At 37.4% G+C, this 26,445-nt stretch overlaps 1 protein-coding gene across 15 annotated transcripts in view; it reads left to right on the forward strand.

Annotated features, from left to right (window-relative positions):
• Window positions 1-26,445, forward strand: part of caska (calcium/calmodulin-dependent serine protein kinase a) — a 664,459-nt gene that overhangs the window by 404,366 nt on the left and 233,648 nt on the right. For all 15 annotated transcript variants that reach the window (XM_051926109.1, XM_051926105.1, XM_051926112.1 and 12 more), the window contains exons 6-7: window positions 6,714-6,816; window positions 25,298-25,473. In XM_051926109.1, the coding sequence (XP_051782069.1) occupies window positions 6,714-6,816; window positions 25,298-25,473 (279 nt within the window). The remainder of the gene's footprint in view (window positions 1-6,713; window positions 6,817-25,297; window positions 25,474-26,445) is intronic.

The raw sequence follows: 26,445 nt of genomic DNA on the forward strand, positions 1-26,445 counted from the left end.
AGGCTGGTGTGGACCTAAACTGGTGGTCCATGTTGTCTAAAAGGATCGGCTTGCTCAGGGGGGTTGTTGTTTACTCGGCCTTGGCCCTCACCTGAATTTCCGGGTCAGGGTCCGTCGCTTGAGAATCTTCCCCCTGGCAGCTTACGTCATCATGGTTTGCCGAGGAGCACGGCGTGGGAGCCACGGGGAGGGCACCCCGCCCACCCATAATAAGACCCAGCTTGGCTATAGGAGTGGTTTTTATTCTACCGCTTTTGATTTCTGACCTGTCGTGACCCAAAATTACCGGAAAGGGGGGCTTGGATAACACAGCCACCAACACTTGACTTAAGTCCCCTTTCCAGGAAATATAACACTTCGCGGACCTATAAGATCTGGTCTCTCCATGCACACACGTAACATTCACATGTTGCTGCAACCACTGTCGCGGTAGAATATAACAGCAAGCGACAATGGTTATGTTGTTCCCGGTATCGAATAAGGCAAGCACAGAATGTCCATTTACTAAAACCACTCCTTTATTCGGAACTACCAAGGGATTAGGCAAGGCACAGTACCTCTCACCGGCAGCCCAACTGCAGTCCATCGGTTCTAGGTTTAACACTAGAATTACCAGAGTCTACGAAAAAACTCGTAGATCCGGCCCACCTTAAAACCGTTCTCACCTCTCTTTTGTCTTCTAAATGTGCCGATTAAGAGGAGCAGCGAGCAGCCGGCTATTCCATCCCCCACCGTCGCAGAACGTTCACTAAGTTTTCCCAGCTCATGCCTTGTTTGATTACCTGGGAGTGACTGAACTGCTGGAGTTTTAGAATAGAAATAATAGATCGCTATTTGGAATACATGCATTTCATGCGTGTTCCATTTCTACAGTAATCTGTGTAAACACATTGCTAAAACAGAAACTTTTTCATATTTTAGTAATAAATGTTACAAAATGTAGGCATAAACTATAGAATGTGTAAAGCCCGAGTTCCTAAGATCAAATAAACACTTCCACAAAAGCTTCACACACCATATAACAGCTTCCGTGGCGTAGCGCGCTAAGATTTGCCTCTCAGACTGAGTAGCTTTTCTCTGCCTCACAAACATGAGTTCAATTCCCCGCTGGGGATACAGTGTTACTTCTTTTTTTTTCTTTTTAACCTCAAACGGACATAAAATTTGTAAATTGGTATGCACTGTCAGTTGATGAGATCGTTATATTTTCATGTGGGATGCTCCTTTTAAAATATTTTTTTAACAATTGAGACTGCAATTAACATGAACAACTGTCCTTATAACTTATTTTTTTCAAGATCCATAACACACAGACAGACAGAGCACTGCGTAATACAGAGACAGACAGGCAGAGATATACAAACAAACAGGGAAGGCACATGTACTGAAAAAAGAAAAAATCAACATGCGCGTTGTTTCTGCAGCGCTGTTACTTAGAGAGTCAGATCGGGTGAGGGGTGATGTTAGAGCGGGTGAGCTTATTCAGTGCTGCAGAAACAACGCACATGTTGATTTTTTTTTTCTTTCAGTACATGTGCCTTCCCTGTTTATTTGTATATCTCTGCCTGTCTGTCTCTGTATTACGCAGTGCTCTGTCTGTCTGTGTGTTATGGATCTTGAAAAAAATAAGTTATAAGGACGGTTTGCTGACTTGGAGCACCACTGCCTTACTGTGCCACAGAGACGCCAGTTCGATTCCCAGCTTTGAAGAAAGTGGGTTTTTTTTCCTCAAACGGACATTGAATTTATAAATTGGTATGCACTGTAAATTGTTAACTTTAAAATGTCAATCGCGGTTATTTCTGTTGATTAATTCATGCTTTTTTACTTAGAGTCAGAACAGGAGCTTTTTCAGCTTATTCAGCTTCTGATCTGACTCAAACAGCGCCAGTATAACTTCACACCCAACCTGACGCTGTTCGTTTTCAAATAATATTGCATTACTTCGACGATGTTTTCTGATTGGTACTATTCGCGTCATAAAATGATTTCTTCAAAACGTCACATATATTTGTCTCTTTCTTTTTTTAAAATGTGCGTTGTAGCACTCAGCAACTGGCCACCTGCATGTTCTTGCACACACTAAATCAGACAGCGCTATATACAATCATCAGATTCAAATGTTAACAGTTATATAGCACAGAATGGAAATCAGCAGTTCTTAGCATTCCACCTACTGTAACTTGCTTTCTGTTTTCTTCGGTTATAGTCTTGAATAAAAGTGCACTTGTTTTGTTATACTTTTACATCAACATATGTTCCTGTGTTTGAGCTACATGGGCATGCTCAAAAAATACACGTATAATGCCACGAAAAGTGCATGCAGACACTTCAGTTCGCAAGCATTGGTACGACAATGCAGTCACAAGTACACTGCAGAGCTTTAGCGCGTCTTTATGTGAAAACAGCATCAGACGGGGAGTGTCTGATGATTGCATATAGCGCTGAAGTGACTGCTCTTTACTATGCTTTCCTCTGCATGTCCTGGAGTACAAAAGAAACAGCATACAGCAACACGTGGGGACTGGCAATACTGGGGGGAAAAAAAACACGCGGTCGTATGTATCGTGATACACTGCAGAACTATAGCGCGTCTTTATGTAAAAACAGCAGTGTCAGGTGGGAGGCGGTAGGGATGGATCCTGAACGCGACTGAGACAATGAAAAGTGAATTTAAAAAAAATAAAGCTAACCTTTACAAATATCATAAATTACACCGGCTGTTACAGACTGAAATCAAATGTATCATTTTATTCTAAAATAGTGAAAATAAGAACACTTCTCAAATGGGAGTTGTGCAGGATCGAACTCAGGATCTTCTGATTCCCAGTCAGCGACTGATACTGTTACGCCACGGAAGCAGCGATAGTTAAGTCATGTCAATGTCTCACACTAAGACGGGTTTTTTTGGCGGTGGCTTTTTTTTGTACCTTTTGTGAAAGTGTTTCTTTGATATTTGGACTTCAGGCTTCATACATTATATAGTTTATGCCTACATTTTGTCATTTGCTACTAGAATATTGTAAACCGTTTCTGTTTTAACAATGTGTTTACACAGATTACTGTAGAAATGCAACACATATGAAATGCGTGTGTTCCAAATAACAATCTTATTATTTCTACTCTAAAACTCCACTTCACTCCCAGATAATCAATCAAGGTATTAGCTGGGAAAAGCTTGTTTACGTTCTAAGTCGTTGGGGGGATGGAATAGCCGGCTGCTGGCAGCTTGTCTTTATCAGTACATTTAGATGACAAAAGACGCTGGCGGAGAGGTGAGAAAGGTTTTAAGAAGCGATTTAAGGTGGGCCGGATCTATGAGTTTTTTCGTAGGCTCTAGTAATTCTAGTGTTAAAGGACATGTTGGCAAGAGGTGGCCGACCTCACCACACTTGAAACAGCGCGGTGCAGCCGGCTTTTCCTTGGGCTTCATCAGAGCTTCCACAGCGTTGGTGGGTGGGCTCGGGGGTGATGGTCCGTCCCTGTCAAGCTCCACAAGCTGACTTTTCCGGCCCCCCCGGTTTGGTGTACCGCGAGCTGACCTCTAGGAGGCCCTTCATATCTTTATAAGGGTGTCGTCGGACCTGCTGGGCGAGATAACCTGGCATGGCATTCACTAAGCCGTCACACGCCACCTGTTCGACCACTCGGCGTGCCTGGGGACCTTCTGGCCGTAGCCAGCGACCCATCTTACCCCAGAAATTAAAAGCCTGCGCTCGGGCAGGGCGATCAGGGTCGAACTGCCAGTTTCTCCACTCACTCGCCTGCTAATCCGACGTGATGCCGTAGTGACTGAGTATTTCCACTTTCAGGAGGTCATAACTCGTGGCCTCCTCCTCTGGGAGGTCGTAATAGGCCCGCTGCGTGGCGCCCTTCAAGTACGGCGCCAATATGGATACCCACTCCGTCCGCTGCCACTGGTTCCGGGAGGCTGTCCTCTCTAAAATGCGCAGATAGGACTCTATGTCATCCGCCTCCGAGAGCGGTACGATCGGAGGAGGCAGAGGTTGGGTGGGCTCTAGTCTTACCGCTTCAGCTGTAGCCAGGCGAGCTTTGGTTTCCTCCAACTCGCGCTTTGTTGCGGCTTGCTCAAACTGCAGGGTCTGGATTTGAGTTGCCATTCCCATCAGTACAGCGTTCAGGTCCTGTCCTTCAGACATCTCGGACTCTTTACTATCCTGCCGACTATGCCGCTATAAAAGAAAGACAAACACGTCATAAAGGTTTGGGGTTTTCTGGCCCTGTATACTGTAAAAAAAAAAATCATTTAGATGAGTCAGTGTAAAAATTGAAGATACAACAGACAGTCAAAATGGCGTAATGGGGGATCATTTATGGAGAGGGACCAGAAATAGGTAGAGAGGGATGCTGGGAAGGAACCCAGATGGATGCTGGGATGCTGATGTCATCAAGAGTCGACAGAGGGAAGACGGAAGACGCAGAGTGTGTTAGGTAGTCGTGACGGATTCATGGCGGTGGTGCTTCTTTCTTTCTGCAGGAACAAAGAGAGAGAGGTTAGTACCCCGCCATTCCCTTCTGGCATGTGATTTCATGCTACAGTTTGGGTCCTTACGCGGCTCCCAAAGTGGATGTGCGTGACACAACCCCCCCCACCCCCCCCCCCCTCAGCCCAGGAAAAACAATATGATATAGATTTAAAAAAAATACTATTTTGTATTCTCTAGATTTTTTTAAAATTACTATATTGATGCATTATTTCCTTATTAGGTCTGTGTTTTTGGGCAAAACATAGATGGAAATCTCTACATGCCAAATTAAATACTTAAAGTTAAAATAGCAGAAATAACAAGTTATTGTAATGACTTGCTGATAAATTTATATACTCTACATTATCTATTATTTTATAAACTACTGTAAATGTCAGGAAAAAAATTGTATCTAAAACAAATGCCTAAAATATTGAAATCAAATTGATATGTTAACTGTAGGATTTTGAACCATTTCCCCAATGGAGTCTGAAATCTCCCTTTATGTTAATTTTGTTTCTTTTTCATTTTGATTTGATTTACAGTACTTTATTAATCCTCAAGGGGAAACTGTCTTTTCGCATGACCTTTGGGGGTCAGAGCACAGGTTCAGCCATTGTATAGCACCCCGGAGCAATTTCAGATTAAGGGCCTTGCTCATGGGCCCAGCGGAGTAGATCCCTTCTGGTAGTAATGGGATTTGAACCCAAGAACCTTACAGGTAACAGTTCAGATCCTTAGCCTCAGAGCCAGAACTTTAGGGGGGGAAATTCCCCCCCAATTTCAGAAATGAATTTCAAACCCTGTTTTTAGCTTAAGAGCAAAGTCGATTTTACATGTAAACTTGTTAAGCGTGTTAGCCTTGTATCTTCTTGATAAACATGAACATTTTATTAGAATTGTGGCATGTAATTATAACTAATGAGTTTTTTTCTTTATGACATATGTATTATTGATAAACATTTTTGTACATGTTTTATTAGTTTAAAAGGGTATGTTTTAAGGGAAACTTAATTTAGTTTTTAATTGTCAATAATAAGCCTACAGACTTATAGATTTTGTTAAGAAAAATGAAGAGGTCACACTTATGGTCTACAGTTTATTTATAAAAGTACCAGTTTAATAAGGAATACTTGTTGTTTCATGTAGAAATAAAAATCCAATTAATATAGTATCATTTAGCCTACACTGGTTCCAAATACTCTCAGAAAAATATTTACAACACAGGCCTTACTGTAAATCTACTAAAATAAACCTAAAGCTTAGTAAAATTTGAATCTATTGCAAACAATATACAATAGAACTATTAATATTCAAGCTGTAAACACATTCATATTCGTTATAAATTCATGTTTGTATGTGATATTCCTTTTGGAAGTAAATCAGATTTCCTTAAGTAAACCTGCACACGCAGGTCAAACAGAGGAAGAAATTAATCTGGTATTCAAGTGACCTATGTGATGTACTGCAACTGGTACCATCGTTCCTTCCATTCGAAACAAGGGTGTAAGCTTTTATTCTACTCTCTGTGCAGCCAACAAAAAACATTCACATTTTCGGGGGTAATTACAACTGATAATGAGTATGAGTCTTTGATCATTAGCACTGGCCTGATATGAACACTAATGCATACTAGCATTGCAGTATAGGTAAGTACAATATGACCTACTCTTTCAAAGGTGATATTGGAATGGTTAACTGCCACTACATATATTGTTTAGAACTGATGTGGATAATTATTAGAGCATCAATATCTAATTAGATCTATCCATCATTAACTAACTTTAATAGCAATGGCCAACCTACTCACATTGTTAAAATAAACAACAAATGTGAATTTCTTAAAGAAAAACAAGTATAGCTTGCAGACTGATGAAGTATGTTAGTATTGTACATTGATCAATTTGATTAACCAATTAATTACTGAATATTTATGTTGATTTTCAATGCTCTTCAAAAGCCTTATTTTTTATTTTCTTAAGAGTGGGAAGGAAGTGCATTGCAAGCAGCTGAGTCTCTGTGGAAATGTGATCTATGACTTGGGCATTATAACCATCATTATTAAAAAATTTTGGGTAGTAGAATGAGAAGTGGATACTAATTTAATATACCTATAGTTTACTGTAGTTGCTAAGGGGAATATGCCTCTCTTGAAATATCCTTTCGTCTTAATATAGACTGTAAGCTGTAACTATTTAACTCTTCCATTCTTGTCTGTTTTTATAGCCCCACTGTGTTTTGCTTGCATCAAAAGAAAATTCAGCCCCTGTTAAACTGGGTGGTTTTGGAGTGGCCATACAACTTGGAGAGTCTGGATTAGTTGCTGGAGGTAAAATATATCCATCAATATTTGGACAAATTACTGACTGCATGCTAGTTAAGATAGATATTTTTTTTCCCTTTGTTATATTGTATGCTTCTACTATGGCTACTTGTTTAAGTTAAAAAAAAAAAATTATCCCTAATTTAAGAAGTATTTGTTTGTGCTGTACTTGGGTGTTTGTCATGGTAGAAAACTGAAAAAAATATATTTTCTACTGTTTTACCTTGCATTTAATGATAAAACAATTATGCTGATTTGCAGAGATCTTGCAACTTTTATAACCTTCCACTAAGCTGACCAGAAGAAGTAATATAACTGCTCTGTACTTGGTAAAATATGGTGGAGCTGAAAACCAAAATGACATTTAATCACAAAGAATTTATTATTATTATTATTTATTTGTATAGCACCTTTTTTATTCACAAATCTCAGAAAGATTATATATGTAACACTGAATACAAATATTTTCTGCATAGAACACTAAAACAGATAAATACAGGATATACAAAGCATTAAATACAATAAAAGACAATAAACCAGATTAAAATATTAAATTCAATGCTAGAAGAAAAGCCTGAACAAATACTGTAGCATAATTTTTGATATAACACACACACAAATTATCTTGAACATCTGGACAGATAGACAAACTAAGGGGCAGAATGTCTGGTTAAGTTAAAAACCTTCCTGAATAAATGTGTTTTAAGTTGTTTTTAAGAGAATGAATTGAGTCAACTGATATAATTAATTCATGGAGATCATTCCAAAGTCTGGGTGCAGTCTTTGTCACCCATTTAGTGCAGGTTAGTGTGATGCACAAGAAGATTGCCAGAATCAGAGGACCTTAGTGGGTGAACAGTGACTGTTGCTAGTTTGTGTAAGGACACTTGCAACAGAGTTTTGAATGGAGCTGTGATGTAAGAATTGAAGGGGCACCTGCCCATAGAGACAGTACAATAATCAGTGCAGGATGTGATAAAATCATGACAAGTTTCTCAGCATTGGAAAGGCAGAGGAATGAGCGAACATGAGATAAGTTACTGAGGTGGAAGTAAGAAAGTTTCTTAATGTTGTTTTTGTGGGTGGAATGAGAAAGAGAGGAATCAAAAATGACACCAAGATTTCTTGCATTAGAAGATGGTCTGCTGAGGTCATTGTCAAGAATGACTGAAAAGGAGCTAATTTTCTTAAGTTGCGCATTAGTGCCAGTTTTCTGGAGTTCAGTTTTGTTGCAATTTAATTGTAAAGATGTATGCTCCATCCAGGTTTTAATTTCACTGAGGCATTTTGTGAGCTGAGAAAGCTCTGATGAAGTTTCACTTTTAATATTGACATAGAGTTGAGTATCATCTGCTTAAAAATGATAATCCAGTACAAAGTTACGAGTAATATGGCCTGGGAGAGGAGGAGCGGAGGACCAAGGAACTCCTTGTGTGACTGGCGCTGAGCTGGATCTGCTGTTGCCAAGACTAACAGCCTCTTGCCTATCAGTCAGATAGGACTTGAACCACTGGATGGCAGTGACAGAGATACCCAGAATGTTCTCCATTGTGGACAGTAGAATGTCATGTTTGACAGTGTGAAATGCTGCACTGAGGGCCAACAGAATTAATATGCTGGTTTGTGCAGAGACTGTTTTAAATAATTTGGAGATCTAAAAAGTTATTGGCTTGCTAATACTTGATGTGAGAAATTGAGATCATCCACTGTAAACTAGACAGAATATAAGCAGTGTGGTCACAGTTCAAATCGTAAAGTGAAATCTTAGGGACTCATTAATCATTGACGATACTTGATTTTGCATATTTTAATATTTATTGATTAGTTCATAATTTTCCCTATAAATTGCCTAAAGGGCGGAATATTTTACACTAGTTAGGCCTATTTCTAGAGATATGGTCTATTCTCCAGGATCTTTGTTACCTGTGTAATGCTGTTCATTGATCATGACAGCTGTCTGTGTTGGATTTTTTACTTAAAAGGTCTTTGACAAATTTAGCTCCCATATATTCTGACTGCCTGGCCAGAATATAGGTTCAAGTTATCCTGAATTTTATTAAGAGCTTCGAAAAATGGAATTTAGGTAACACCAATTTAATAAATAGCAGTATAATTTAGCAGCTATGGGGAGATTAAGCTAACAGAAGATGTGATGAGTTTGCAGCAAGTGATAGGTAAATAAAAATTCCATGTGACAACATATTACAATATGATGCAATGATTTGGAGATGAAGAAATGTTTAGTAACAGAGAGGCATGTTGACTGCCTTGGTTTTAGCTCAGTCAAATGGCTAATGGCTAACTGATATTTTTATGTTGTAAATGGGCAAGCCAGCAGGCCAAATCTGGTATTCTAAAATGTCCATCTTCTGTATTTAAATGTAAACACTGATATTATACTAGTAGGCAAATCATTCCGTTGTTTGAGTGCTTTGCATTATAACCTCTGTCACCTACATGTGTTATGTTTACCTTTGGAAATGTAATAAGGCCTGTACCTTAATAGCAATGTATGCAGCAGAATGTGGTTGATGATAAGTTCTGTTTATTTGAATATTTTAAAGGAAGGATTTTAAAGTTGACCCACAAATTAACTGAAAGCCAAAGTTTGAACAACAGGTGAGTTCATGAAACAAGGGTGTTCTGTATTCTGTATAGCAACAAACCATTTTCTTCGGTGAAAGAAGAAGAAGAATTGACAGATTGATGTTAATCCATTAACTTATTATTAAGTGGGTTTGTCCTTTGCAATGCAAGTAATTCATTTGATTAATTTGATCAAGTACCTAGTTTTTATTCCTTACCTTTCCCTGTAGCTGGAGTTTTCAACCATTAGACTTGTATCATGAGAAGCACGTTTCGTTTCAAGAAACAGACTAGTCCAGTTTATTGAAATATATAAGGATTATAGCAGTACAGTAACTACTTATACTGTATTAATTTTACTTGCATTAAAGATATGATGCAAGTGTGACAAGCATGCAGTATAACACAGAGGAGGCTGACTGTTCTTAGTTATACATTCTTGGTATTACAAGCTTTTTAGTTTAGTATTTTATTTTTGAAGTTTTACCAGGACATCATAGTCAGCTTGCCTTTGCTCTAATACTCGGCCTTGGGTGAGAAAGTGCTAAGCCATTATGTCGTGGTTCAAGTCTGTTTGACTCCATGTTAGTGGAAAGCTTGTTAAAGCTAGAAGTTTACCTAACACAGTTGCCTAACACAATAAGAATCAAAAATGAGAAAGGAGGTCTTCAGCTGGCTGTTTTGTATCTAATAAGAATTTATGTTGCCACGGATAAATACTTTTAAGATACAGAGCCTTTAAGGGTGATGTCAAGTGTTGTATGGAATTCTGCACCATTCCTCTGGGTTCAAACAGAGAGCTTTCCCAGCACTGTTTGTTTTTGCCACGTGGTCCTTTGTCTGTGATGTGATGCTGCCTTCCTTTACCTTGCTGTTAAGGCTGTTCGCTGTATATTTGGAAACTATATAGGAAACTGCATATCTCTTTCCTCTGCTCAAGAGTTTACATGTTGAAGTTCCTTTCTTGAAGTAAAACCACTGTTCAGTCTTATCAGACTGGGTTTAGTGACTGGCACAGAGCTTGGAAGAGTTTATCTTGGAGCTAATTCAGTTTTTCCAGATACCAGTCTTATGATCCAGAAAAGACAGTAATGATGCATGCACCTAGTTTTAAAGGAAGATGCCGGCATATATTTGCCTTATTTTTTTCAATCAGTCAGCCAGAGTTCCACTGGTGATTAAAAATCATTTTTCTTTTAGTCTCTGTAGAAACAGTGTGTCAGCTCATCCTTGATTTACACCTTAGTTGTCAAATGTAGTACATAGCTGGCCAATGTGTTATTAGAGCTGAGCAATTTAGTGGTCATTTTAGAATTTAAGTGGGAGCAGTGCAGGTGACTCACCTGCTAAGTCTGCTGTCTTAGCAGGCCTTATGTGCCAAAGAAAGCCTAGCAAAACCGGACAATACACCATTTTGTCCACAAACACAGAATGAGGTAAAAATAAAGGCCAAAATATATCAAAAGGTCGTCTTCATTAAAAACAGAAAGCAAACACTGTGTGGATGAAAATAGAGGTTCAAATTAACAACCAAAAAAAAAAAACACTGATACCTTTCTGAGTCTACTTCAGTGTGTTTTAAATCCCTGTGTGTCTTATCAGGTGATCAGTTCTCTTAACCATCAAACTACCCCATTCAAACTTTCTCTCTTACATACTGTTTATCTCCTACAAGAAGCCTGGCTTCAGTTTTTCCTGTCAGTTGCACATTTGTTCTTCCACTCCTCCAAAATCATAACTCATTTTTTCTAAGGGTTGTACTCACTTTAATCCCTCTCTTAAAGTCAATTTCTGCTTCACCCCAGATTTACTTCTGGTTCATGCATGGCTCCATAATTACAACAGACACATCAGTATAGAACTCTTTCTGACAGCTCCTGGTTCCCCTGTATCCAGGGACTTTCTGTAAACTTTAAAGGACCAGGGAAGGCCTTCCCAACTAGGATTGTATGCACTCTAACACTCGAGCACCAAGCATTTCTCCCTCGCTTTTTGCTGAGTAAAGGTCAGACTTTTTTTAAAATAAGTTGCATTCCTCTTTGCATCTAGGACTACTGTCTACTTGTGTCCCAGCCACCACCTCCTCACTTCCATGTAGGTATTCGTGCCTGCTGCTCTCCATAGCCATTAAGCATGGCTACAGATCGTTCTGTTCCAGAGTAGTGCATATCCTTATGATTTTAAAACTGACAGTAACTATTAATTTAGAAATTGAACAATCTAATAGAACCTCTGCCCATACAGTATGAATTTATGAACAAGTAATTACCACTCATTGATGGTATAAACTCACTTATATATATATAGAGAGAGAGATAGATAGTAACAAAAATAGGTCAGACATCATCAGTTTTGATGCAGATTGTTACCTGTCCATTCCAAGTGCGACTTATCTGTCCATATACCAGTGACAATGTGCCTGAATTCCTCTTTATTAGCTTCATAAAGTGAACAATTGTGTCTGCAAGTTACCTCTTGAGGCCTGCAGTCTTTCCTAAATGCAGCACAGGTATATACACAAACAAAATAATATTGACTCTAGCATGGACCTGAAATACCATACATCAGACACAAATGATAGAATGTGTTCAAGAAAATTTCTTCAGAATACCTGAACAGAGGCGAAAAGCCACGTCACAGGCTGTGCTTCTGTTGGGATTCATAGATGTGGCATTTTGCATCCAGATAACATCCTTTGAAAGTGCTGAGTAAATATTCTAACAGATGCACAGGGCTTGCTTGTAGAATCAAGTTACAAGCATGGCTGTTCTCCCTTAAGTCACTACTCCTGAAAGAATCTAACCTAAATGAACATCATTTAATCATCATTTATCACCCATTGCTAAATAGCAGGAAACAACAAGACAACTTTAAACAAGTAGTACTCAAACTTTATTTAATTTGCTACTTATGTTTATTTGCAAAAGAGTCAAAAATGTGAGGTATGAAAGACATAAATCCTGAACAATTCAAAACAGTGTCACACAGAAGGCTCTGTATCGAGTAGTATAGCTTTTTAGCTGTTGCAGTCTTTGTCTTAAGCCAGGTATGATGCTTGTTGAGCATTGGGATTATTTTAGGTGGCAAAATCAGGTTGTTATCTTCGTTCCGTCTCTCTGGCAGTTGTGATGTTCTTTCTTTTTTGGAGTGTCCTTGTTGGCTGTTGCAGTCAAGCAGAATGAGTGAGGTATACCATGATATTTTGCATTACCCTACCTTGTATTGCACCTCAGACAGTTGCACTGCTTCAGAAATATTTAATTTAGGGAAGAAAATTAATTTATAAGTTTATGCAGGGCTTTGTGATAAGATTGTGATAAAATTATGCTGGCGAGTTAATAGAAAGTTACTCACAGGTAACTAGTACGCAGAAGAAGCTCTTTTCACTTCTGTGACGTGGAATAAAATAATTTTGGGAAAAAAAGAAAGACTGCTATTACAACCCATTTGCACTGTGTTTTCTGAGATGCTGTGCCTCACTTGTGTATTTGTCTGACAGAGTGTGTCTTGTCTGCTGTGTTTGCACATACAGATACACCTACTGTATGATGTTTCCAGTCTGCAGTAGTATTTACTTAGAATAATTCCACCAACTTGCTATCAAGAGCTGCAGATGTCTGCACTGTTAACAATTTGAAGTCAGCATGTAGCATTTTATCTATCCATCCATCTTCCAAATCCACTTATTCAGACCAGGGTCATGGGGAAGGTGGAACATATCCCACCAAGCAGTGGATGCTATGCGGGAACAATCCGTGGACTGTGTGAGAGTCCGTTGCAGGTTGATCTCACACAAATGCACACATATATACCAGGGTCAGTTTAGTATCTCATCTCCACCTAAACTGCATGTCTTTGGACTGTGGGAGGACACCAAAGCACCCAGAGGAAACACACACAAACACAGGGAGAGAGCTGTTGTTGTCCACCGCCTGTGACACTATGTTTTCTGCTGTTCTGTTACCATAGTCATGTGAAGTCCAAATGATGTTTCAAGCACAGGCCTTTCACCTAAGTCAACCCCCTCATCACTTCTGTAAAGTGTTATTACTACTACTCTAAAATGAGTAGAATCAGCCTAATACTTCACTCACCCTCCACCACCCTCTAAAAGCAGACGTTTATTTGATATTTGGACTTAACACATTATACACTTCATGTCATTATTAGTATAACATTAGATATTAGAAATGCATGTACTCCAAATAGCAATAATACTGTATTATTTACCCTATACAACTCCAGGAACCTCACACACAGGTAAGGAGCCTTGGCTTGACCTGAGAGAACTTTTTGCTCGAGTTGAGCTCCATCAAGGCTGGGGATGGGACAGATCGACACATTTACAAAACAAAAGGTACTGATGGAGAGTTGCAAAGGGATTCAAGGTGGACCGGGATTACAAGTATTTTCATAGGCTTCAGGGATTTTAATGTTAAAGAAAAATTTGGAGAATTGTTTTAAAAAAAAAGTGTTCTAATAAGGAAGCAAAGGTTTTGAAAACATTGACAATACTGACACTTACTGCAGAAAACATAATTTTAAAATACCATCAATTTAAAATTACTTATTGCAAATAATCTCATTCTCAGTGTAGTGCTCTTATTATTCACCATTTTATTTTTAAAAGTGCTTATTTGTTTACTATTTTGTTTACACACAAACCAACTACAGTAATTCTCTGTGCTATTCAACCACTTTAGCAATAAACCTCTTTTTGAAAAGTAGTAATTAAATAAACCACATAGATTATAGTAATACTTTAAGTAGCAACTGTGTATTCAAGCATACACTGATATCATAGAGATGCACAGGTTGGGTTTCTCCTGGCTAGTTTCAATAACCTATTTAGTTACATTTTAGTAAAAACAGGCCAGTCCAAATCCAATTGCTAGTTCTGTGCATGCACATTTCTTGTTTCACAGGGTCTGGAACGGTATAATTCAGGATCTCGAGCAGTTACTAAAACATATTTTAGCAGCTTAAATAACAGCTAAAATTTAAAGTGCAACAATATTTTTCAAAACCTGCGGGAAGTTGCAGAAGATACATTTTTTGTTTTATTACTATTTTCTGAATATGTTTTTCTAGCAATCCATTTCATAATCCTGCTTTCATGAGCAAGTGAAAATTAAACTGCATAAACTAGACATATCTATTAAATTTGCCTTCAGAAAGCTGTCCTTAACCACAAAAAAAAAAAAAGTTTCTATGCTTCAGGCTGAGAGGAGGCAGCTTCCAAAACAGGTACAGTGCCAGGCATGATTGCACATTAATTCACATCAGTACAGTTTACATGTTACATAATTTACTTCAGCATTAAGGAGGAAATCTACAAATGTAATAAAAAAATGTTATTTTCCATCCAATAACCTGATACAGTCATCCCTTTAGCAAAAAGGAACTCCTTGGATATCTGACTAAATAGATCTGGCTGGCACTGTATTCTTCTTACAAGCATATACACCTAATACAGCTTGATTGTGTAAAAATAAATCTTTTAGTGGCACACAACATGCATTGTTTCCATAAATTTTCACTTTAAATGTTAGTATAAGTTTTCAAGGAAAAAAAACACTCCACAGTTGCCCAGCGACGGGGCATAATTATGCATGTGTTTATTAGTGAAAATCAAAATTTCAATCAGCTGGGTACGTAAAATAATGTGCATTATCCTAGATCATGGGTGTCAAAAGGTGATGGTGCGCTCCAAAGTACAGTAACTGGAGGTGTTGATATCAGTCAGACACTTAAAGCATGAGGTTTTGTCAAGTTGAATTTATTTTTGACCATTATTTTGATGTTTATCTACTAATATAGTATAATTCAGTAAACCTGTTGACATGTAAGCCCATTATAGTGAAATTACAGCATTGCCTTCAAACATTGGCAATACTGTCCACTTTGCTAGTTTGAAAACTTATCCCGATTAAAATTGTGACGCTGTCCCATTAGGTTTCATCTCTTTTTCACACAGACACTTCAACGATGTTTCAAAATAGTTTTAATTCAAGTTTTGTTTCTAGTCCCTGCAACAGTTCTTTCTACAAAGTAGTTAAGTTCTTTGTGAGATCTCCTGGATTATCCTTTAAAACTCCAAGTCACTGAAAAATAAATCTATTCTTAAGAAAATGTAATCAGACTTTCAATGCCTTGTTTTCCATGTGCTATTGCACAAAATTATTTTCTGTTGATTTCCATAACTTCGTTTACACAACCTGGCTACCCCGGAAAAGGGTACAGTGCATGTTTGAACAAAGCATGCCCTCCTCAAGACTGATTCTGATATCTATTCAAATGCAACAATCATAGTAAATTCATTTGATAATTTTGCAGGATTTTTTCTTAGGTGAACTGTTTGACAAATTACTGATTTAACTGTTGGATGGGTTTTAAAGTGAAAGAGTTTATCTCCTAAGTGAAGGAGATGATTGTTAAGCCCAGTTATCACCAGATACAGCCATGCACTGCCTCCTTCATGAACACAGTTTTGTCAGCAAAAATTGGTATGGAATGGTCTATACAGTACTTCATGTTAATTCTACTTTAGTGATACTGTGGGAAATCACTCAACAGAAGATTTTAAGATATAATACAATCTATTGTTCTGTACAATAATATACAATCAAGTACATTAACTTTTAGAATATTTATTATGTACACAAATGAGATAGATTAGATTAGACAAACTTTATTAACCCCATGGGGAGATTTAGATGCATTCAGATGCACCAGAAACATAAAAAACAAGGATACAGACTCACAGGACAGATAATATAGCTGATCATTAACAAAATAAATGACTAAATGTATATTGTGCAGATATTTCAAAATGAACTTAATGAGTATATTGGGAGGAAGCACTGATTTGCCTGATAGCAGTGGGCAGAAAAGCCCCCCAGAGGTGCTTCTTTGCACACCATGGTGGAATGAGCCTGTGGCTAAAAGTGCTCCAAGAGAGTGCCTTCTGGGGGTGGTGTAGGGGATTTTTCATGATGGCATTGAACTATCCTCTTTTCTGGAACAGCTTCCAGTGTGTCCAGGGTTTGCCCTGTCATGGAGCAGTCTTTCCTGATATGTTTTTGTAGGCATTGTGCTTATTTTGAGTTCAAGCGTAGAACAACTCACTGGCTACTACGGACTGAACATACTGTATATGAACATTTCCAGTAGCTTGCTGCACACATCAAAAGATGTGAGTCCTTTGCAAGTACAGTCTGCTCTGGTCCTTCTTATACAGCACCACTTTGTTGGCAGACTAGATCGTTTTTTTTATTTATGTGAGCACCCAGGTACTTGTATCTCTGCACCACTTCCACCTCCTCTCCTTGGATGGTGACTGGCATGGCAGAAGTCCACCACCAGTTCTTTTGTCTTGCTGATGCTGAGTTGCAGGTTGTGGTCCGTGCACCATAAGTCCTCCACAACCTTCCTGTATTCTGACTCTTCTCCATTATTAATGCAGCCAGTGATGGATGAGTCATCTGAAAATTTCTGTGAATGGCAATAAATAATAAATAATTATAGAGTAAAATAAACAGGAAGTTGAATCAATTGAACAACTGACTTAATATCTAATTTAAAACTAAACACGTTGGATCAAATGAATTAAAAAAGCTGCAGGGATGGCTTAATGCCTCCATGCTCATCCAACTTTACAGAGCTGTTGTGGTCTGTGTGTATTCATTTACTTTTCTTCATCATCGAGCATGTAACCTGATAGGACAAACAAGCTATCCGATATCTTCACTTACAAATTTATTTGAGTGTGTGTGTGTGTGTGTGTGGATGTGCTTGCCTGTACTTCTGTGTAGGTACACATGTACAGTATGCTTAAATACAGTAAATTATATAGGCCAAATGGGTCAGATTGAAAAAATCATGGTTAAATTAAACGATTTTAAACAGTTTCTAATAGTTACTGTTTCTGTGTTTGAGATGAAACTGGACCAAAATCATTTGGCCTGGATCTTATGACAAGATAAACACCATGTAACTTGTTTGAAAAAGAGAGTCTATTTTTAAGACGTTATTGTTGTTCATATGTTTCCACAGACACACACACACACATACATCATTCTAAAATTAACTTTCTTCATGTTTTGAACATCATAAAATTGGAATCTGAACTTAACTGGATAGCAAATTTTTGACCCCGTTGCCACACTGTTTGTATGGAAATAAAAAAGGATTGCGACACTGCAACAACTGTGAAGCAGCAGCATGGCTGTAGATGACAGAGTGTACATCAGGAATCTTTCGAACAAATAAAACGCTGTAGCACTTATGTTTGTACTGTATGATTGTAACTTTGTTTTTCAATTTACATTCCTAGTGTTGTTTATGTCCTTAAGTCATCTTTGTGCATTTTGGGGGTGGGTGTTGTTCAGGATTTATAGGAGAATGAACAAATCTCAATAGATTCCTGAAATGGTCACTCTAGGAATTTCCCAGAATGCATGAGTGAAAAAAGGTGTTTATGTGTGCAACTTGGAAATGCCATGTTTTATTCTGCTGCCCCAGAGCTCCAGAGGCCAAGATTCCGCTTATAACTGTATGTTTGGAGTTCACATTTTCTCTGTGTTCACATACATTTACAGTACAGTGGAACCTTGGTTCACGAACGTCTCGGTACACATACAAATTGGTTTACGACCAAAAAGTTTGCCAAACTTTTGCTTCGGTTCACGACCACACACTCGGTATGTGAACAAGCCAGTTTCCCTTTTGGTCTGTACATGTTCAGTCTCTCCCTGTGCATTTCCTGTGCAGCGAGCAAGAGAGAGAGAGCGAGAGAGCACAACACACACACACAGGCAGCGCGAGAGAGGGAGAGCTGCGCACACACACAGGCAGCGCGAGAAAGAGGGGGCTGGACGCAGGTAGGAAGGCAGTTAAAGAATGCACTGGGCTTGATTTTGTTTTCACTTCTGTTTACAGCGATCAGTTCATAGCGTGCATTGTTGCAATGTTACTTTTCTTGGTGGTTTATTAACCCTTTAACCGCCAACTCCCTAAATATTCCCCACGCCAGGCGAAATCTGAACAATTTTCGTTTTTTTAATTTTTTACATTTTTTTTACATTTTTTACATTTATTCAAGCAGTATTGACCACTAAATGTTGTGCAAGTTGCCAGTGTATACACGAAATCTATAAATGTAACCTGAATTCTCAGCTAAGCAAAACATCTTGATACCAAACCGTGCCCTTTTCAATGGTAGATACTGTCGAAACTGTAAGTGGCCCTTCCACGACAATAAACTTTCATCAACTGCAACTGACGGTCCTGGCATGTAGGGCAACTGAAATGCTTCAAATAAATGATCAATCAAAGGACGTAGCTTGAACAAGTGGTCGCGGTTTGGATCTTTCTTATCTGGCTCGTTTCTGTTGTCATTCAAATGAAAGAATTTCAGCAGCAAAGAGAATCGGTTACGTGTCATGACAGCTGCAAAAATAGGTGTTGCATACATAGGATCTGTAGACCAGTACATCTCAATATCTGGTTTTCTGATTATTCCCATCAACATCAAAATCCCAATGAATTTTTTCATTTCGTTTTCATCAGTGTCAAACCAAGCACGAACACGGGAATGTGGAGGTAAATTGGGATTTTTCTCAATAAACTGTGCTGCATACAGATTTGTCTGATGAACAAAATGTCTGATCAAATCAGGTGACACAAACAGCTCATGAAACTGCTCAGCAGTGTAATTGTTTACATCAACAATAAAGCCACACGTTCCCTCAAACGAATGCAGAAAAGGTAGTTCACCATGGGCAGCAGCCCAGCTGAGATGCTGGGGATACACCCACTCAGCGCCATCATCCGATGCGTCTTCATTCACAGTATCATGTAGCGCACGTTGCTGCTCATCACTGTCGCTAAAATCTTCTTCAGAACTGCTACAATCATGATCAGAACTGTCCAAAATCGCCTGCAAAGCCTCACTTGAAGTCAGTTTACGTTTCGCCATATTCACAGCTGTTACATGCGAATCACGTCACATGACCGGCCAAAACAACCACAGACTTGTCGAAATACAACGTAGTAATAATACCCACGCCAAACCGTCAGTTATACTACTTGCCAGGCATTCATATAACCACAGGCAAATGTGCCGGATAATTCCGGCAGTATGGCGTTAGCAATAAAACAACGGTGCCGGATATATCCGGCAGAGGGCGGTTAAGGGGTTAAATTATGGATTTTTTTTCAAATGTTCATTTTTTTCCCTGTGCTTAAAACTCATTAAAAAAAAGTGTTTTTAGCCAGCGGTTGGTAGTGCTATAGCACAAACTATTGCAGTGTTAGTTTTCTCTGTTGTTCAAGGTTTTCTCAGTGTTATTCAATGTTTTTACATTTAGTTTACTATTATGCTGTGCATTCTGTGGTTTAATTAACTATATTTGTGCTTAACACTAGAATTACCAGAGCCTACGAAAAAACTCGTAGATCCGTCCCACCTTAAAACGCTTCGCACTTCTCTGTCAGAGTCTTTTGTCCTTTAAATGTGTTGATAAGCAGCAAACAGCAAGCAGTCTGCTATCACATCCCCCCACCGGCACACAGTTTTCTCAGCTCAAGTCTGCTTACCTACTTGTCAGTTGCTTAGAGCTGTATAGAGTGAGAAGTCATGCAAAATGACACCTTTTATAAATACTATATCGTTATTTGGAACACATGCATTTCATGTGTGTTCCATGTCTACAACGATCTATGCACAGTAAACACATCGTTAAAACAGAAACGTTTTTCATGTTTTAGTAATAATTGACAAAATGTAGGTGTGAAGTATATAATATGTGAAGCCTGAATTCCAAATATCTTTATACACTTTCACAAAGATAAAAGTATAACAGAACAAATGCGCTTTTTTCTAAGGCTATAACCGAAGAAAAACAAACCGGCTTAGTGCTACTTGTTGTCCTGCCTTCTTGGGTAGTATACTGGTTAGAGCTGCCAACTCCAACTCACAAGGTTCTGGGTTCGAGTCTTAAAGTCTTCCAAAATAAACATTTTGAGTAGTGAGCTGTTCTTATTGTTAATATTATACAATAAAAGCATACATTTGATTTGCGACTGTAACAGCCACTGTAAATGTATAGTACTTGTCAAAGTTAGCGTCTTTTTTTTAGTTTTACTTTATTTACTTATCTTCCTACAGCATAAAGTCGCAAGTATACTGCAGAGCTTCCTCTGTTTGATCGTCAAGGGCATGCTCACAAATTACACATGTAATGCCACGAAAAATACCTGCTGACACTTTAGTATGCGAGCAATGGTACGAGAATGCAGTTAGACTTTTTTTGGGCACATGCACCACGCTAGTGTTTAGATCTGGACGGTGTAGCGTTGGCGAGCTCTGTAAGCCGTGCTGTTTTTTTGAAGGACAGGTGATTGGCAGGATGACGCCGGGCTTTCGCCTTTACGCCTGGTGCAGCTGCGTTGTTCTTATATGTGAGGTGACGTTTCTTGCGGGGATGGCTTCTGTTTTCTCCGATCTGAGTTCACCTCTGTTATAGCGCTTCTTTATTTGAAAACAGCAGTGTCAGATCGGGGCGAGTGTGAACTTCTAACTTTGACAAGCACTATAAATTTACAGCGGTTGTTACAGATGTAAATCAAATGTATGTTTTTATTGTATAATATTAACAATAGTAGCAGCTCTCTACTCAAAACGGCAAACTTGAGAAGCTGCCAGCATTGATCCCAGAAGCTCTTAATTCAGCTCGCATGTTATTTATTTGGATCAAATAAAGACGTGCTATAGCTATTTATCTATCCCCTTAGCTGTTTTTATATATATTATATAATAACAGTTGTAAAGACACTTGTTCATGTTAATTGCAGTCTCAATTGTTAAAAATAATATTTTAAAAGGAGCATCCCACATGAAAATACAACGATCTGACTGACTGACAGTGCATACCACTTTATATGGTTAAAAAGAAAAAAAAAATAACACTTTCTTTCCAGCGGGGAATCGAACTTGGGTCTCTAAGGTGCAACAGGCCTGCTGCGCACTGATTGGCTGAGCAGTCTGTGTCAACTATCCGCGACTTAGTATGTATCGTGATCGTGATTCAGAGAGAATAAAAGTGAAAAAAAAAGGAAACTTTTACAAGTCCTATAAATGTACACCATGTGTTACAGACACAAACCAAGTGTATGTGTGTACTGTATAATATTAACAATAAGAGCAGCTCATCACTGAAAACAGCAAATATAGAAGAGAGTCGGGATCGAACAGGGGACTATTGATTACACTTGGGACGCTTGATTACAAGTCAGCAAATCTTACCACTACTCTACGGAAACTGTTTTTTTTTTTCTTTAACCTTTTGTGAAAGTGTTTACTTGATCTTTGGACTTCAGACTTCACACATTATATACAGTAGTTTATGCCTACATTTTGTCATTTACTACTAAAATATGAAAAATGTTTCTGTTTTAAAAATGTGTTTACACAGATTACTGTAGAAACAGAACACACATGAAATGCGTGCGTTCCAAATAACGATCTATTATTTCCACTCAGAAAACTTTAGCAGTTCAGTCACTCCCAGATAATTAAACAAGGCACGAGCTGGGAAAACTATAGTAGAGTCTATACTGTGATTGACTGATGTTACTTACTGGATTAATTTATAATTCGCACACATTTTTGCCAGGAAAAACTCTTGCTGCTCAATAGATTATAATTAGGAGGAAAAAAGTGTTAAAAATGGATGGATGCAATGATGGTATAAGAGTTTGTGCATTTTAAGTGTTTTCTTTGGAAGCTTGTAGTTCTATAAAATTATTTGCCAAGCTTGCTTTGCATTTGAATTTAAAACAAGCAGTATGAAGGATATTATTTATATTAGGATTTTAATTTTATTTTTTAAAGCTTATTTTGTGAAAGATAGGAGGCTTCATTGAGCCCCAAACACTGGACACATCTGACATTGACACAGTCACAGCTTTAAATATAATGATTTTATTCTATCCAGTACATTTACAGGCCCTTCTAGAATCCTGCATACAGCAAAGCACAATAATAAAAACATTCCTCCTTCTTCATCCTACTTCCCTTCCTCCAAGCAAGTGTTGTCCTCTGCCTCCCAATTCCGACTCACTTGGAAAAGGTCACGCAACTTCTTTTATCTATGATCCTAGAGGCTCTTCCCGGTGCTATGATAAGTCTGCTAAAGGCACTTCTGGGTCAAATGGATGTTCCTAAAAGCAGGGATTACTAATCCTGGCAGCTCCCCCTAGTTGCCCCCACAGAACCCAACAGGACTCCCCTGTGGGACTACAGGTCCAAGCATGCCCCTTGTGTGTCTGTGTGGGAATCCTAATCAGAGATGCTACAATCTAATATATCGGAGGATAGAGAATCCAAATATTATTTTCTCCTCGGCCCTTCCATCATATTGGCCTCCTTGCTGGGTTAAGGGTATCTGTTTCCTCCTGACTGCAAAGCCTGTCCATCCATTTTCCATCCATCGCCCTGCCGGGCAAGGAATCATCCCCCATTTGCTTCGGTACACCTGTCTATCCTTAATTTCAGTATATGGCTAGTTTTGAAATGAAGATAAATTTTCATGCTTCTTCAAGCTCAGTTAATAATTAAAGGTGGTTTCAACTTTCTAGTTTGCAACTTTTAAGATGCTATTCCTGAAAATTCCTGTTGTATTTCACAAAGCTAACATTTTATTTTTGATGCTAAAGATGAAATAGTACCAAATTAGGCAATACTACGCCTAAAATGAATATATTCAGTTCTTTATATTTTCTTAGTATTGGAAAGCAAACAAGCTGTTGGTATATTGCAGGAATGGATTTCTTTAATAATAATATTCAGTATTGTGTAATCTTCTTTTTGCTTTGAACCTTAAACCTAAGTATTTTATTTTCTTACTTTGTGGTCTAAAAAGAGCCAAGTCATTTTCCTCCTTCACATTCTTGTAGATGTGTTGAGACACAAAAAATATATAGATATTTTTTTGGTGCTGTATGTATTTTTAAATATAAAAGATGTTTTTAAAATAAATATGTTTTAAGTAAAGCTAAATACTTTCACTTTTAAAGAAGATATTACAATAGGCTAATTAGTTTATTTTATTGCCATGAGAAATAATCTAATTTCATAAATACTATATCATGTTTTACCTAAACAATCACCATTCTTTTGTTTCTGGATTTTGTTCTAGGATTGATTTCTATCTTCAATTTTATTATATTTTATACATGATATATTGTTATCACATATATGCAATATATATAATTTACAATATCTATAAAAATATATAAACAATATTTATATATTTTTATTATTTTTATTTTAATTTGTTTTTATTTTTTTTATTGCGTTAACTTTTTTTTATTTGATAACTGATGCTTTTCTTATCGCATAAGATATTGGCACTGCTATTATTTAATATTTATTGTTAATCAACTCATATGTTTATAGTGCTTTTTAGATTTCATGTCCTTGCATTTCATGTGATATTTTCCTCCTCTTTATACTTTATTTGAACAATTTAGCATTGTTTTTTTTTCTTTGTTTCCTTCCTATGATATTATTGTGTGCCATGTGATGGGTCTCTCTATAAAAATTATTTCATATAAAGTTTGATTGATATCCCCTTGTAACTTAAATTTTAGTGAAATGTTGCTTGCTGTTTTTTAATCTCTTTTTTAAATTTTGGTGAATGTGATTAATTTGCATATTTCCTGTATTGGTTGTTCTTAATTACAGTATTTCATAATTGCCGAAACTTGTCACCATTTACTCAAAACTCTAAACACAAAACCAAATCTTTATACTACATTTACAAAATCTCTGATGGGTCTGGCAAAAAGAAAATTATGGACTCAAAATCAAACTCTTCTTTCAGGTCACATGCAAAGCCAGTCAATATATGTAACACACTATATAAACAAATGGAACACACCACCAGTCAAAAGTCTTTGTGTCACTTTGTGTATGTGGTCTTTTTCATGGTGAGTTACATTATAGGAAACCAATTGGAACAAAACACTAGAGTAAAGAAAAATTAGGTATTTAGCAATAATGTTTCTTTACAGCTCAAAAAATAATAGCCTTCAGAGTATTTTGCACTACAAAAATATTACCTTAAATGCCAAAGAACAAACAGCTGAAAAACACATTATGGTAAAATGTTGGCAAGTCAAAGTTAAAGAAGCATATTCATTTATCATCATGTCTCAGGGCTGCCTTTGGTCAGAAAACTTCATCTGCATCACAGAAAATGTACTCCCTTGCAAGGCAATGGTGGAAGAATTCTCTTGATGTGACTCCACACTTATTTTCTCCACAGGCAACTTCCACTGATTGAAGGAGATTTTCCTGAACATAGAGGTTACTGTCATATACTTTCCACCACCATACTGATAAAAACTGGTCTATGAGATTTAGGAAAGGCAAGATTTACAGATTACTGGTTATTGATTATGCTCTTACATATCTGTACACTACATGATTCGAAACATGGCAGTAATTTTGCAGTTTTGTGAGTAAATGATGACAATTTTGGGCTAGTTGTGTTTAACTTTTTGGCCTGTGCTTTCCATTTTATATCAGAGTGCATCATAACTGCAAACATGAGGAGAAATTTATTTTGTGAATGATGATTTGTTTAGAGTGAGTGAGCACCAGAAAGTGTATCAAACTAGGTGGAGTATTGTTTAAGGTTTTGCCAAATGAATGACTGATTCAATAACTAAGTTTTGACTTTTGACAGTTTTTTCTTCTAAGGACCAGATTTAGTGGGTTAGCAATTCAGAAAAACTGTAAACTAAACTTTTGTTTCACTAGTTACATACTCTTTAGTCTTAGTTCTCTGCAATATAAAAGAAAAAAATTTCATTTTTTTCCCCCCTTTTTTAGGGCGAGTAGGTACACCTCATTTTATGGCTCCTGAAGTGGTAAAGAGAGAGCCATATGGGAAGCCAGTGGACGTCTGGGGTTGCGGTGTCATTCTTTTTATTTTGCTTAGTGGTTGCCTACCATTTTATGGCACGAAGGAAAGGTTATTTGAGGCCATCATCAAAGGAAAATACAAGGTATGAATTTCTTAGTCTAGCTAATAAAATGTGTTGTTTGAACCTTTTTTTCCCAAACGTGTCTCAGTCAGATTATTTCAAAATCCTAATAGGATGTTTTACAAAGTAGGTACAAGTGACGGTGTGCACTTTAACCCCTTTATCCAGTTGATGCCCTGTAAGGGACACCAATCAATCCCAGAAAAATCACACATGCACACACTGTAAGACTCTTTAGAGTTTGTAGTTAACCTAATATGTATTGTACCTATATAAACTAGAATACCAGGAGAAAAATCTACATAGACATGTGGCTTGAGTGGTTTGAGGATGCTAGCTAAATCTATGTACTGTAGACTTTACACAATTCTGGAGCTGTGAATAACAAACCACCTGTTTCAAAATATGAACATACTTATTTCTGTTCAGTACAGGTCTATTTTCACATAATTCTTTAATTGTTCATACATTTTGTTTAATTAAAAATCTAAGAAAAATTACACTTTGTCTTTAAAAATCAAATTACAATTTAAGCCAAAAAGTATGTTTGTATAAATATATCTTTCTTAAATGCTTTTGGAAGAGAGCATTGCTTCATCAAATGGGAAGACATAGTATTTAATCAAATCAGCATTATATGACATGATATGAAGTGTGCTCTTTAGAATATTGATTGTTCAGTAGATTATTGTTTATCATCTTTCATTAACCTGTTTATACTTTTTGAAAAGTGTTCTGTTATGCTTAGCCTTTTACATACTGAGGCTAATTTGTATTTCTAAATTTACCACTGAATAATAGACTGATATTATACCTTTTTAATAGTGTACCCTATTGTGAAGATATATAAAACAGATTAAAAGCATGTGGCATTAATGAACATGTTGATAAGTGTACTGCTGTTCTTTATTTTATTGCAGGAAGATATGCTGTATGTACTGTAGTTTGTGCCGTAATTATTGTTTCATTGTCGTTCATTTAATAAAGTGATAG

This window comes from Erpetoichthys calabaricus, chromosome 4, assembly GCF_900747795.2.
Source record: "Erpetoichthys calabaricus chromosome 4, fErpCal1.3, whole genome shotgun sequence".
Lineage (NCBI taxonomy): Eukaryota > Metazoa > Chordata > Cladistia > Polypteriformes > Polypteridae > Erpetoichthys > Erpetoichthys calabaricus.